General features: G+C 59.1%; 2 protein-coding genes across 3 annotated transcripts in view; one reads left to right on the top strand and one right to left on the bottom strand.

Moving 5' to 3' along the window:
• Nucleotides 1-2,636, top strand: part of LOC103078018 (chymotrypsinogen B) — a 3,865-nt gene extending 1,229 nt beyond the window's left edge. Inside the window, exons 4-7 of the mRNA XM_007462932.1 lie at nucleotides 277-355; nucleotides 773-953; nucleotides 1,819-1,952; nucleotides 2,414-2,636. Coding sequence (XP_007462994.1) covers nucleotides 277-355; nucleotides 773-953; nucleotides 1,819-1,952; nucleotides 2,414-2,575 — 556 coding nt within the window. The 3' untranslated portion in view covers nucleotides 2,576-2,636. The remainder of the gene's footprint in view (nucleotides 1-276; nucleotides 356-772; nucleotides 954-1,818; nucleotides 1,953-2,413) is intronic.
• Nucleotides 2,637-4,015: 1,379 nt separating this feature from the next.
• BCAR1 (BCAR1 scaffold protein, Cas family member) overlaps nucleotides 4,016-14,267 on the bottom strand; it is a 22,013-nt gene continuing 11,761 nt past the window's right edge. For both annotated transcript variants that reach the window (XM_007462931.1, XM_007462930.1), the window contains 5 exons: nucleotides 10,755-10,916; nucleotides 10,466-10,582; nucleotides 8,483-9,580; nucleotides 7,560-7,649; nucleotides 4,016-4,528 (listed from right to left, as the gene is read on the bottom strand). In XM_007462931.1, coding sequence (XP_007462993.1) covers nucleotides 4,016-4,528; nucleotides 7,560-7,649; nucleotides 8,483-9,580; nucleotides 10,466-10,582; nucleotides 10,755-10,916 — 1,980 coding nt within the window. The remainder of the gene's footprint in view (nucleotides 4,529-7,559; nucleotides 7,650-8,482; nucleotides 9,581-10,465; nucleotides 10,583-10,754; nucleotides 10,917-14,267) is intronic.

Below are 14,267 nucleotides of genomic sequence, written 5' to 3'. Positions count from 1 at the left end.
TCTGGCAGAAGCTGCTCTGTCCCCAGGCTGCAGGCAGAGCCACAGTCAGCAGAAAACCCCAGCCCTAGCGCCCCACCTCCCCAGACCCCAGCTTGGTCCGGGACAGCTGGCCTGGGCCTCTGCCTTCGCTGTACAGATGGGGAAACTGAGGCCCCAAGATCACCACGCAATTCAGTGGCCCAGCCGGGGCTCATCCTGCCTGGCACGCTCTCCGGGCGCTCCTCTGAGGAGGTGGCCGTGAGCCTGAGCTCCGTCTGCCACCTCCTTTCTCTCCAGGAAGAGTCACCTCGTGGTGGCTGGGGTATCTGATCACGGCTCCGAGGAGGAGGCTGTCCAGGTGCTGAGGATCGCTGAGGTACAGACGGCCGGGCGGGCAGCCAGGAGGGTGGGCCCCTGGGGCACAAAGGAAAAGGAGGGCGGGGGCGGGGGCGGGGAGTGGGCAGACGACCCCGGCCGGCGGCTCAGGCCTCACCCCACAGGCACCTCTCCAGTCTGAGCTTTCTTCTCTTTCCCACATAATAAATCTCCTTTACAAGCACAGAAGGTTGTTTCTGATTATAAGCTTTGCTCATTGTAGAAAAACGCAAAATACGTCACATGCCATCTCCCCAGCACCCCAGAGATTTGGTCTGTTCAGCCTCATCTGGGTTCCCTTCTCAACACTCTGCCCCTTTAGCACCGCCGGCCCCTCCCAGTCTGCAGGTCTGTGTGCCCCTAAAATCTCCCAAGTCCTCCCTCTGTGGCCTACCCAGCCCCCACCCTTTCCACACAGGTCTTTGAACACCCCCTGTGGGACCTGCGCACAGTCCGAAATGACATCGCCCTGCTGAAGCTGGCCACGCCCGTGAGCCTCTCCAGGACCGTGTCCGCCGTGTGCCTGCCCAGTGCCAACGCCAGCTTCCCTGCGGGCTCCCTGTGCACCACCACGGGCTGGGGCAAGACCCGGTACAACGGTGAGTGCCCTGAGGACGTTTCAGGAGTGAGACTCATTCTGTTTTCTGGTCTAAATTCCAAACACAATCATAAATTGCAACAGTCAATAAATCTTCCATTTCTTTACTTAAAACCCTCTTAATGAAAACCCTACCAAACATGAATAAAAATGAGGGTTAATAATACATACGTAAACAGTTTCTGAAGAAACACCTAAGTACCAGCAAGTCTCGCCCCCTCTCACCTGCAAGGAGAGGTACAGCCCGGATTTCCCTCCAGGCTGAGGAGGGCGGGTGTGTCTAACGCCCCTGAAGTCTGGGCCCGGAGTCCAGTGTCCTGGTCGGGTTCGGGCTTGAGCGCCCAGGTGCCCCCGCCCGGCCCCCCCGCCCCCCCCACCCCCCCAGCGCTGCTCCCTCCGCAGGTTCTTCCTCGGAGTCCTGAGTTCTTCTGCCCCGGCCACGGCCCCCGGCTGGTCCCGTAACAGGACAGAAGCAGCTGGGAAAGGGCAGCAGGAGGGAGGTGCTCCCTCGGGGGTCCCCTCCGGTGTCCCCGGTCAGAAAGACGTGCATCCCCTTCCCTGAGGGGGGAAGGACGGCCCCTCCACCCGCACACAGTGGCTGGCAGGGCCCCAAGCGCACGGGGCTCCGAGGCAGGACCTGTTGCAGCAGCTGCTGGGAGCACAGTCCCCGCTGCCTGGTGTGGAATCGCAGAGGAGCCGCGTCCCAGACTCCCTGAAGGTGTCAGGGAAGGTTCGAAGCTCGGTGTCTGCGGTCATCACGATGGAGGAAGACTGGGACCCTGCAGGAGGGTGGGCCCTGGTCTCTTCTCCCCAGGGGCGGGCTGGTGGCATGAGGGGCCCCGACCCCACGCCCTCTGTCCTTCCAGCTCTCAAGACCCCCGACAAGCTGCAGCAGGCGACCCTGCCCATCGTGTCCAACGCCGACTGCAAGAAGTACTGGGGCAGCAAGATCACCGACGTGATGATCTGTGCGGGCGCCAGCGGCGTCTCCTCCTGCATGGTACGGCCTGGCCCCGCCACCCTGCCCGCCCTCACTGCCCGTGCCTCCCCTGGCCAGGCCAGGAGGCCCACTCCTCTCTGCCATGACCTGTCTAACTTCATGCCCTGCCCAGTGCCCCAGTGAAGCGCTGGACCAGATGCCCCTGGTGAGGGCCAGCTCTGGCCAGGTGTGGTGTGGGGCTTCCCAGGCGTATTTAATCTCACACCAACCCCACGAGCTGGACGCTTCAGCCTGTTTTACAGCTGATGGGGAGGCTGAGAGGATAAGCCACCTGCCCCAGGGCCCTCCACGAGTAGGTGGCAGGGCTGGGGCTGCCATCTGAGCAGATCTGAGTCTCTTGTGCACAACCACTGGGCCCCCACTTGTGCTTTGTCTGCACCCCTGGACTTGCCAGGTCAGGGCACACCAGGGCCCTGGTACTCCCTTTCAGGCTTGAATACAAGTCCTATCTCCTCCTGCAGGGCGACTCTGGTGGCCCCCTGGTCTGCCAGAAGGATGGGGCCTGGACCCTGGTGGGCATCGTGTCCTGGGGCAGCGGCCGGTGTGGCCCGTTCTTACCAGGCGTGTATACCCGGGTCACCAAGTTTATTCCCTGGGTTCTCGAAGTTCTGGAGGCCAACTGAGCCTCTGCCCTGCCCCAGCCCCCATGTGTGTAAAACCCAAATAAAACTGCTCGCATCTTCACTTCTGTGCCTTCGCCGGGGAGGGAGGATGGCTGCCTTCACTGAGGTCCCCTCTGGAGCTCAGAGCGGAGAGAGCTGGCAGATACCCAGCCCTATTCCCTTCTTCACAGAGACGGGGGAAATGAGACTGAAGTTCACATGCAGAATGGTGAGAGCTCGGAGCAGGACTGCTGGTCCCCAGAGCCCTCACCTTACTTGGGCTGCCAGACATACCCCCGACCGCCGGAAAGGGGACCACTGACCCAGGGTGAGGGCCCCTCCTGTCCCCTACCTCCCAACTGGGAGTCCAAGTCCATGTGTAATTCAAATGGACACTTGTGGAGAAGTTCCACAAGCTGAAATTAAGAGCTTCTTTCCAAGAGCTACGTTCTGGATAAGGCCTGTGAAAGCAAGTTTCTCTGCGTGGAACAGTGTATCTCCCAGCGGTGCCCCCAGCGGGGCACCCTCTGCCTCGGGATGCAGGGGCCCCAGCAGGGCTCACTGGCTCCTGGAGCTGCTCCCACCCGCACAGCACCCTGCAACTGCCTTCACCTTGGCCGCCTGCCCAGGGACCATGCTGGATTTTCATCAAACCTCGGCAACGGCTGCGCCCTTGGCCACTGTGCTCACATTGAGCCTTTCTGGCCTCAAGCCCTGGATTCTGACGGCTGCTCTTCAGCCTCACTCCAGCTGCCCAGGCTCCCCCCACCTCAGCTCCCGGCCCAGCCCCGCTTCCCCAAGCCTTCCTTTTCTGCTGAAGGGAGCCACCTTCTCCTCACCCTCCCGAGGCGCTGCCCACAGCCTCGCCACAGATCTCCCCAATGCGTGACTCCACCTGTGGCATCCAGAGTGGCAAACACCTGCCCTCCCGCTCACAGGTCCTCTTGCCTCTCACACCTCAGGAGAATGCTTTTCATTTTTTAAATTTTATTTAAATGTAGACTATTAGTCAAATGATTGGAAAATCAATAATGAAAAATAGTTTTTTAGGGTTTTCTCCTGGTGCAGAGAGAATACACCACAGCCACGCTTGCCCTGCCAGGGGGACACAGCACCCTCATGGTCAGCCCGAGGGGACACCTGAGGCCATGTGGGTCAAGCGGTCTGCGAGCCCCCAGCCCGGCCCCGAATGTTGGGCACCCCCGGGCCCTCAGCACGCTCAGGAAAGACGGCCAGCCACTCCTGGCCTGGGCTCCGGGGCCCAGCTCTGCTCGGGCTCCTTTGAGGAGGCACCGTCCCACATCCTGCCCCGCCATAAATATACACAAATCCCTGTACAGTCTGGGGCACCAGGCCCGGGTGGAGCTGGGGTCGCCTGTCCCCATGCCCGCAGCATGGTGGCTCTCTGGGGCCCATCGCCACCCTCCTCCCCTTGCCCTCCGTCCCTCTGGCTGACGGCTCTCAGGCAGCTGCCAGCTGGCCCAGGACCCGGCGGAACTGCTGGGTGCTGTGGCCCAGCTCCTTGACCCTGTCCACCATGTCCTGGGCGGCAGCAGGCGACGGGTACTGGAGGGCAGCGGCCTTGGTGGTGGCCACGATGCCGCGCAGGAGGTCACACAGCAGGTTGCTGTAGTGGGTCACCTGGCTGCGGACGTCGGCCGCCTTAGCCTGCCGTGACAGTGTGTCCCCGATGAATACCAGCTTGTGAGCGCTGAGGATGACAAACTTGCTATGTGCCACGAAGATTTTGGGGGGCTGGTTGGTGGCTACGGCGGTGAAGAAGGCATCCACGGCGTTAGTGAGCGTGCTCAGGTTCGCCTCGCACTGCTCCAGGTAGAAGAGCAGCAGCTGCCGGTCCGAGGGCCCCAGGCCGCCCGTCCGGCCCGGGGCCAGGGGCTGGGCTGGCATCCAGTTGGCCAGGTCATGGTCTATGGGCCGTGACACCTCCTGCTCCAGCCGTTCAAACTGCTTCAGCTGGGGAAAAGGGAGAACAGAGTGAAAACCACGGCCACAGAGCAAAAGGGACAGAGAGGGGGCCCTGCTGGCCCTCTGAGTGACAAAGCTTAGAGTCAGCGGGCAGGGGAACAGGCCACCTCTGTCCTGCTGGCCAAGCGCGTACCCCTGCCCGCCTTCTGGACGGTCTCCAAATAACTTTCCCACCAAAATCTCAAATAACTCCGTTTATATAACATTTTTGAAATGACAAAATGCTAGAAATGGGAACAGATGAGCAGCGGCAGGGGTGAGGGATGTCAGTCCCTTGGTTTGGGTGCTGTTATCTAGTGACTTCAGATGTGGTCACTGGGGGAAGCTGGGAGAAGGGGACACAGGACTGCTTTGTCCTTTCCTTCAAACTTTCTATGAATCTACAAATATTTCAAAATGAAAAGTTAAAAAAAATTTTTTTCTCCTTAACATATGCAGTGTAAAAAGATAGTTTTCAAAGACACCAAGCAGAAAGAAAGATAGTTACCAACTGGAATCCCGTGCACCCAGAAATCTGTTAAATCTCTGGTAAATCGTCTTTTAGAAATATACACTGACGTATTTGCAGATGAAATGATGTAACGTCTTCAAAATGATCGGGCGGGGTTGTGTGTGTGTGTGTCACCGGGCGGGAAAGGGGGCTACATACACTGGATTAGTTGTGCTGAGAATGGCTGGGGCTGGGTGAATTGTACCCGGGGTTCCTTTTCTCCAGTGGGTACCTGGGGGACTATTTTCCTCAATTTTATACATGTATTAAATTTCCCATAATAAGAATTTTAAACAAAAGCAAAAAGGTCATGGTATTTGCAAATTTCAGAAAACAAATATTCACAGCAAAAACCAGTGAATATTCCTCAAAGACGTCTTCCTTTAAACAGGAATATTCCTACTTCCTTTACAATTAGAAAACCGGAAACACACAATGTATAATATTTTATAGCCTACCTTTAGCACCCAACAACGGGTCATTCATTTCCTATTAGTGAGAACGTATAAAGCACGTGGTAAAAGTTTCCACCAGCAGCAGCCTTGCCTAGGCATCAGCGGTGTAGACTTACACATCCTCACCACAAGCTGGTTCTGACTGGGTCGTTGGGACCAGCCGTGCACACAGACTCAGGGACTCAGGTACTTGTCTAACCAAGGTTTCAGGCTTTACTTCAATTAGCAAACCAGCGTGAAACTGTCGCTTCCTAGCATGTGAAACCCTCTTTCTTTCCCTCCTAGGCTACCTGGTGAAACTTGCTTGGCTCTCCTGTCCAGCGCGAGAATACACTCATTTTTGCTCTGTTTTACCTTCAGTGGGTCTTCTTCATTCTTTGACAAATTCTTGGTAGCTGCACAATGTTCTACGTACGAACGCTCACACTGTATTCAACCAGTACTCTACTGTGAGGTATTTGGTGGTGGCAGCCAGGGGCTGTTTCCAGATTTTTCACTGATGCAGAAATGGAGTGACAAACGTCCCTGTCAGGGTATTTTATGTTCCTGTATTTTATTTGTACTTGATGTCCCTGGCTTAGGAACTCTAGATCTTTAGTTTCTCACTCACATTCCTTTTATTCCAGCTTCTAGTAATTTATCTAAGTGACTGACCAGATATGTGAAGAGATTTAGTCAGTACAGCTTTGTTTACAAAAGTAGCTCTGGGAACAAACTAAATGTCCGCCGACACGGGACTGGTTAAATAAATGCTGCAACAGTCCAGAGGAAGACAAAGAAGATAAAGCACATGCCCATTTCCTAAGTCAGTGGAGATTCCATACATATATAATTATTAACATCTGTATCTTTATTGAACATGTTCTATGTGCCCAGCACCTCCTAAGTATTACATGTTGTTTATTCATTTAATTCTCACATCGACCCCAAGACGGATGCAACTACGCTTCCCGCTTGACAGCTGGGGAAACGTGGCTTTGAAAAACGCACACCATGGCCCGGGTCTCGGGGTGAACCTGGTAGGCTCTCTCCTACACCATCCTTCCCCATGCCCAGGGAAGGTGGGGTGAGGAAAACTTTCCGGGTGATATTTCTGTGTTAATTTTGTACTAGACTATATTTTAATTTTTAAAATCTTCATAATCAAAATAAAACTCCCTTAAAAAAAGAATATACTGGACTCCCCTGGTGGCACAGTGGTTAAGAATCCACCTGCCAATGCAGGGGACACGGGTTCGAGCCCTGGTCCGGGAAGAGCCCGTGTGCCACAAGTACTGAACCTGCGCGCTACAGCCCACGAGCCACAACTACTGAGCCCACGTGCCACAACTACTAAAGCCTGCGAGCCATAACTACTGAGCCCATGTGCCACAACTACTAAAGCCCGCTCGCCTAGAGCCCGTGCTCCGCAACAAGAGAGGCCACCGCAATGAGAAGCCCGCGCGCCGCAACAAAAAGTAGCCCCCGTTCGCCGCAACTAGAGAGAGCCCGTGCTCAGCAATGAAGACCCAATGCAGCCAAAAATAAGTAAATAAATAAAAATTTTAAAAAAATCTCTCTCCTACTCTATGGAAACAAACCAAAATATGAAGAAAATCCAGTGTCCTTAGATAAACACAGTAGTATTATTTACAATAAGAAAAACTGGGTACAACGTAAACATTCAACCATAATAGACACAGGTTGACTTTAAAAACAACTTATGACGAATATTTAATGCCATGGAAACATTGTGATAAAAGCAGACGTAACTGTTCACAAAGTAGCATCTCAAACACGGACAGGGGCCCCTTCCGAGGCAGGAGCAAGACCGGAAACCAGCCCCAGAGCACGGTGACCACCCCTGAGGGTGAATGGCTTCTTTTCTGTCTTCACACTTTTCTGTGTGCGCTGAGATACCTAACCGTGATTACTCTGATAATAACCTAAACATAAATCCAACGAACACACGGAGACCGTCATGCAGTTGAGTAGGGACGGGCTGAGCAGGGAGGGCCCTGGGAGGCTCAGCTTAGGCGACAGATTCTTAGGGACACCTGTGCTGGGAGAGGCTGGGGAACCTGAGTGTCCTCACCTGCTGCAGCTCCAGCTGGCCCTTCCCCTGCCGCATTATGTTGCCCTTTTCCAGCAACTCCTTCTGGGTCTTCTCAAACTCTTCCTTCCCCTGGAGGGTAGACACAAGGATGCAGCTGAGCCAGAAGCCCCCAGAGGCCCAGCGGGGTGCAGTGAGACCAGCGGCCACCAGGTGGCGCTGCAGCTGCACCCAGGCTCCCACTGTGACCTCAGGCCCAGGGTGGGGGCAGCTTCCGGAGGAAGCAGCTCTCCCGGGCCTCTTTCACCTCCTAACCAAAGGAAGGGGCTAGGCACACTCCACACGGCCATGCCAATCTTCCCTGCCCCAGCTCCCATGCCAGGAATCACATCCAGGCCCCTCCCCTCGGCATACAGGGTCTGCCCACCCATCCCTGACCACTGGGCCTTGGCACCTGCTGGCTCTCAGCCCGAAATGCCACTCACCGGGATGCCCAAAAGGCTGGCACCCTGGCCTCTGCTCAGAGGCCCACCCCACCTCACCCATCGATCACCTTGCTTGTTTCCCCCACACCTGCTACTATCTCTGTCTTTGCTTGTACTTCAGAATTCACCTCTCCAAATCCCTAACCTCTGGCCTGGCCACGAGAGGCCCAGCCCTTGCAGGTGTTCAGGGGCCCTCCCTGGCTGGCACTGCAGGATCCCTGATGTCGGGGCCACATGGGTCCAAAGGCCTGAGACAGGCTGAGGATGGGCTTCCAGGGACCCATATGGCCTGGAAGGTCCAAGTGAGGAGGGCACGGGGACTCAGCAAGGCCTTCCTGGGGACCACACCTTCCTTTGGCCACAAGAGCCCTCTGTGGGGGGGAATCAGGGTGCCCACGACAGGGTGGCAAAGTCAGAGCCCTGAGAGGACCAGGGGACTTCACCAGGGGCCCAGGGAACCTGGGCAGAGCGGGCACCCACCTGCAGGTGGACGTAGTCATAATCCTCCATCCAGCCTCCCTCACTGTTCTCGTACTGCCCGTCAGGCGAGTCCTGGGAGGTGAACTTAGGGGGTGAGGGCAGGGGCCGGGACTGGATGCTGCTGGCCTTGTCGGTGGGGTTGGGGTGCAGGGGGCCACCCCCCTCAGGCCCTGGGACAGAGGCCTTGGTCCGTCTGAAGAGCAGCGAGGCGTTGCCATGCAAGAAGGAGGCCAGCTGCTTAACATCCTCGGGCACAGCCCGCGAGCAGGCCACCAGGCGGTCCAGGTCTTCGGGAGTGGCCCCCAGGCCTCCCCGGCTACTGTCAAGGGCCTGACCGTGGGCCACCAGCGTCTGGTACACGTCCTCCATCTTCTGCAGTTGCCGGCTGAGCTTGGCATGCAGCGTGCGGTCGGAAGTGTGGGCGGCATTGCCCACAGCGCTGCGGGCAAACTCCAGCAGCTCGTGGACGGCCCCGTGGACAGCGGCCACGGCAGCCCGCAGGTCCTGTGCCGGAGGCTCCTGAGGCTCAGAGGTGCTGCGCCAGCCCCCACACCCGCCCGCACTGGCTGCCAGGTCCAAGAGGTGGGCCACGGTGGCGCTCACGCCCTGCTGCAGCCGTGCCAGGGCCTCCACGGCCACCTCCAGCTCCAGGGGCTCACGGCCCGGCACCACTGCCTCCAGGGAGGAGGCCGACTGGCTGCTGCGTGTGCTGCCCGTGCTGGAGGCTGACAGGCGCTTGGCGTCGGCCGGGGCCTCTCGCTCGGCAGGGGGGGGGACCGCGTACACATCGTCGTCGGCCACGCTGCCGTTGGCTGCCTCGGGAGGAAGGACCCGCTCTCGGGGCACGTCGTAGAGGGTGCCCGGGCCAGGCCGCCGCAAACCGGGGGGCACGTCGTAGAGGTCAGGAGCCGGGGGCGGCACGTCGTACACGTCCTCAGCTGGTGGCGAGTCCGGAGGGGGTGCGGCGAGCACCAGCGGGTGGCGGGTCGGGTCAAAGGGCTTGGCCTTGGCGAAGGCGGGGGGCACGTCATAGGTCTCCTCACGCAGCAGTGGTCCGTCGGGCACGTCTTTGCTCACCGATGGAGGAACATCGTACACCTGGGGGCCAAGAAATGGTCAAGGCTACCAGCCCATCTGCCCACCCGGGAGCCTACGGGCAGCACCCAGTCACACACACAGACACAGCCCAGCGTGCACATTTGTCATGATTCTTATTCATGCAGGTTACGGTTGAGAGCCTGACTTTGGGGCCAGACCAGAGCTCGAAATCCTGGCTCCATTGCTTACTACCTGCGAGACCTAAGGCAAGTGACTCCACCTCTCTCTGTCTGTCTGCTCACCTATAAGATGGGAAAACTCCCTCACAGGTTTGTTGTGAGGATTACATGAGCTAATTCACTGCGTACCTGCAAACGCTCAGTGAGAGGTCAGCTATCATACCACTGCCGCCGCCACCATCAGCACCACCGTCACCACCATCACCGCCCACGTGACCACCAGCATCACCATCACCACCACGTGCGTATTCTCTACTCTGTGGCAGGTACCTGGCTGAGCTATGTGCAGGCTGTATTTAGGGTGACAACACCCTGGTTCGCCCAGGACAGTCCTGGTTTGTGCCTGATGCCCCCTCATAACTATCTTGTCATTCTCCTTTCACTCTCAGAAGTATCCTGGTTTGGATGATAAGTCCTGTGGTCACCTTGCTGATATCCTGTGTGATCCTCTCAAGAACCTCCTGAAAAAGGCCTTACAAGGGACCCTTTTACAGATGAGGAAGCTGAGACTCAGAGGGGCTCAGTTTCCACCTCTGTCACAGAGCGAGTGAGGGGCAGAGCCGGGGTTTGGAGGCAGGTCTCTCAATGCCCCGGCTCTGCAGACCTGAGTCCCCCACCCCAGGGCACGCACACACACTCACACCCAGAGCCCCATGCACAGATCGGGCCTCAGCCTGTGAGGGCCCAGCATCCCCTAAATGCTTACCGCATGATGGCTGGACGGCGGCAGGCCCTTCTCCACACTGGGGGGCACATCATACACGTCCAGCGATGGATCCCGGCCATTGGGACCCTTGACAGCCATGGGGGGCGTGTCATATACCTGAGGGCAGAAAAGGTGCAGTAATACAAGTGCCAGGGCCACCTGAGGGGACAGAAAGAGTAGAAACCCACAGCTCTACCCCAGGACCACCCAGGTTGGGGCCAAGAAAGCCCAGCTCTCCGTGCAGGGCCAGGCTGAGGATCCCGCCATACCCACCGGCCCCGACACCTACCTCCTGGCCGTACTGGCTGGGAAGCAGCCCCCGAACAGGGGGCACGTCGTAGATGTCCTGGGGCCCCGGGGCCAGCAGGTGGCGTGGGATGTCATACTCGTCCTGCTCGGGCTGGGGGGCCTCGAACACATAGCCTTGCCCCACACGGGTGGACACCGCCACCTGGGGGCAGACAGCCAACCGTCACCAGCGGCCCTGGAGAGATTCCACCGCCCCGTGAGGTGAGCAGGACATACGTAAGGGGGCTCCCCAAGGGTGGTCTCAGAGGCAAGGGTGTCCGCATCCCTTCGTATTCCCTGCCCTCTCTCTCTTCAATGAAATGCAGCACGTGGGGAATACAAGGACCCCCACTATTTGTTTAGAGCCGTCTGGTTCTGGCAGGAAACAGAAGTGGTCTCTATAGCTGAATGACCCAGAAGGTTCCAGAGGAGAGAACATGTGGGCTGATGGAGGAGGGGCCACCCTTGACTGAGGTGCCCCTGCTGGATGGCACCTCCAGCTGCACGCTCCTTCGAGAGGCCTGCCCAGCAAGGGGTTGTCCCTACTATAGGACCCAGCAGCCACCTTCAGGCTCCAGGACAGATGGAGGTGGCAGTGGTGGCCTGTGCCCTTCTCGGGCTGGACCCAGAGGAGGTGGCCTGCAGGAGATCCTGACAGTCAGGGCCTGGGGGCTCCAAGCCCTGCCCTCCTCGTCCCCCCAGCACTCTTGGGGAGATTCCTGAGAACGGGGCCACCAAGAACCCCCAGCCCCTCAGGGCCAGCTCTCCCGCAAATGGAAGGATGGAAGCTGTTTTGGCAAGTTGTGTGTGGGTGTGAGGGACTGACGAAGACCAGAACCAAGACCTGTATTCCCCATCGCACCACACCCTCGGGGCCATGGGGACCACCCCTCACCTAACAGGATAAGGCCTTCGTGGGGGGATGTTGGCCCAGAGAGGAGGCCAGCCCCTTCCCTCCCTGGTGCCCCTCCCCTGTCCCGAGGTGCAGGGCAAGAGCCCGCACCGCTCGCAGGCAGTGTTGGGTGGGCAGCCTCCTTCCCTGTGGGCACCCGGCCCTGTGGGAGGGGTCAGCCCTGTAGGAGGGGCTGGCAGGATCTTCTAACCCAGCTCAGGGCACACCTCCTCCACAAGGCTCCTGGCTCAGCTCTTCTCTGACAAAAAGGCCTTTTGTTCCCTAATCAAATGGGAGGTCTGGGACAGCGGTGACTCAGGCACTCCCCCACACACATCCCTGGGGACAGCAAGGCGGAGGGAGGGACTGCCCTGGGGCTCATGCACCCAGAACCCTGCATCCCATGCCTTGCGCAGCCCCCAGAACACCAACAGCCAGCTCTGCAGGCCCATGGGCCCTGGAGGGCACAGACTGTGTGCACACACCGGGCACCCCAGGAGCAGCAACGACCCCGCTGAAGTGCAGGCACCATCACTTTCTGATCAGCCCAGGGCTCGGCAGAGCCTCCTGCTGATGCAGCCCCTGGTCACCTCCCAGGCAGGCCGGCAGAGCTGGCTCCCTGTCAGCTGCTGGGGTGAGCGCCGCCAGCGGGTGTTCCAGGCCCACTGCACCCCACCCCCGGTGTGTCTGGGAGTGGTGCTGGCGGCCCTTCCCAGACTCCTTTCTCTCCTCAGGCCCCAGACTTGAGTCTCCTCCAGAGCTATTTTTAGACCCTGGAACCTGCCAAGGGGGGGGGCTGGCGGGACGTGGCAGGTTGGCGGGGCCTTGAGGCGAGGCCTGAGGTGTCTCCAGGCCCTGCTGGCCTCAGAAGGCAGGTGGGGACCCAGCCCAGGAGGAGGGGTATGTGCTGCCCTCTCCACACCCCGACGCTGGTGAGAGAGGGCGGGGCGCAGGCGGAGGGGCGCTGGGGCTGGACCCCAGGCCTGGGCCGCGGGCAGCTGGCCACTCACGCGGCTGAGTCAGTGACAGTAAGCAGCCATACTGGCCAACAAATGTTTTCTGTTAGAAAAAAAGGCAGGCAGCCACCAGCGGGGTGGCGGGGGGGGAAGCTTGTTAGGGAAACCAACTCTCCAGAGAGCCGCTGAGTCCGCTAATCACAGGCCACCCAGCTCCACACCTGGGGCCCCATTAGCAGAACCTGGAGCCCCCTGGGGCTGGCGGACAAAGCCAGAGTCTGGGAGGAGACACAGAGCCCAGCCCAAGACCCACAAGCTCTCTCACACACACATCTCAAGGGCGCAGAAGACAGACACGCAGAGGCAGAGAAAACACGCACAATGCCCACTGCCAGACGCACACCCGGACACACAGACCCAGGCAGGGCAGGCTCATCAGGGCGCCTGCAGGAGTGAGAAGGGAGGCTGAAGGCTCCCAAGACCCCAGGGACGGGGCAGGCCGCCTGCTGCCTTCTGCCTGGGCCCATGAGGACCTCCGGGCCGCCTGGCTGCCTGGCGCCCTTCTGAGAAATGGGCATCTCCCCTCGTGGCCCAGGCCGGCTCGCTCTGTCACCGCCGCCCCCCGTCCCCCCTCTGAGAGCCTCGGGTTCCTGCTCTGGAAAACGGAGCACCGCTGGGGGACCTGGGGGACGGAGGCACACGCCTGATGTGGGTCCCCTCCCTCCCAAGCTCCTGTCCTCCCAGAAGGAACAAGGCTGAGCTGAGCTGTGTCTTCCCCAGCCTGACCCAGCGCCGCAGCTGTTCCCTCAGGCACAGCTGCAGCCCTGACCCAGAGCTCCCCCAAGAGTGACTGGGGACTGGGGAAGCTCATCTCCAGGCCTCCTCATACATTACACAATCCCGTGACAAGCAAGCACACTTTCATGGACCATAAAATAAAAGCAGCCGCGATGGAGACTGCCCAGGCCAGGAGCCATGAGGCTTCTCAGGGGAGGGCAACCAGGTCCCAGCACACAGAGCTTTCCTCCTGGGGCCATCAGCCCGGTCTGGGTCCTCAGGGACACAGGGCCTGGGCAACCCCACCAGTGGGCATGTGCAGAGCACGCACCAGCCAGGTGAGCTCAGAAGCAGTCTGAGAGCAAAGCCCCTCATATGGGAGGGAAACAGTACCAATGACCAAAACGTGGGCTCAAATCCACAGCCCGGAGTAAAGGCCTCACTGCTGCTTCCTGAGCCACAGGGCTTCCACTGCCTGTCCTGGCCTTGGAGCTGCACCAAAACAAGCTTGCCTGGACTCGGGAAAGGAGAGGAGGGAAAGGGGAAGGGCACGCCTCCCTGGGGAGTGTGCACAGGGTGAGCTGTGTGTGGGCATGCGCGCAGAGGGATGGCCTATGGCCTGTCCCAAGGCTAACCACCAGTCACTCCTCCTCACCCAAAGCCATCCTGGGAGCAGCTCAGTCTGGGCTATCCCAGTCCAGCATGGCTCACTTCTGCCCCTGGCCTGTCTGGCCAGGCAGTTGAAGGAGCAGGTAGGGAAGTGGAGCCAGTGACCCAGAGTCCCCTGGTGGCCAGTGTCCATGGAGCCCCAACCTGAGCCAGCCAATGACCTGTGTCCAGGTCTCCCGCTCCAAGCTCTGCCTGTGGCGGGGCAGGGCAACACTGCATG

The sequence above is a fragment of the Lipotes vexillifer genome, unplaced genomic scaffold, assembly GCF_000442215.2.
Source record: "Lipotes vexillifer unplaced genomic scaffold, Lipotes_vexillifer_v1.1 scaffold70, whole genome shotgun sequence".
Classification (NCBI taxonomy): Eukaryota; Metazoa; Chordata; class Mammalia; order Artiodactyla; family Lipotidae; genus Lipotes; species Lipotes vexillifer.
The sequence above is the reverse complement of the archived record's forward strand: the minus strand, read 5'-3'. Positions and strand labels throughout refer to the sequence as shown.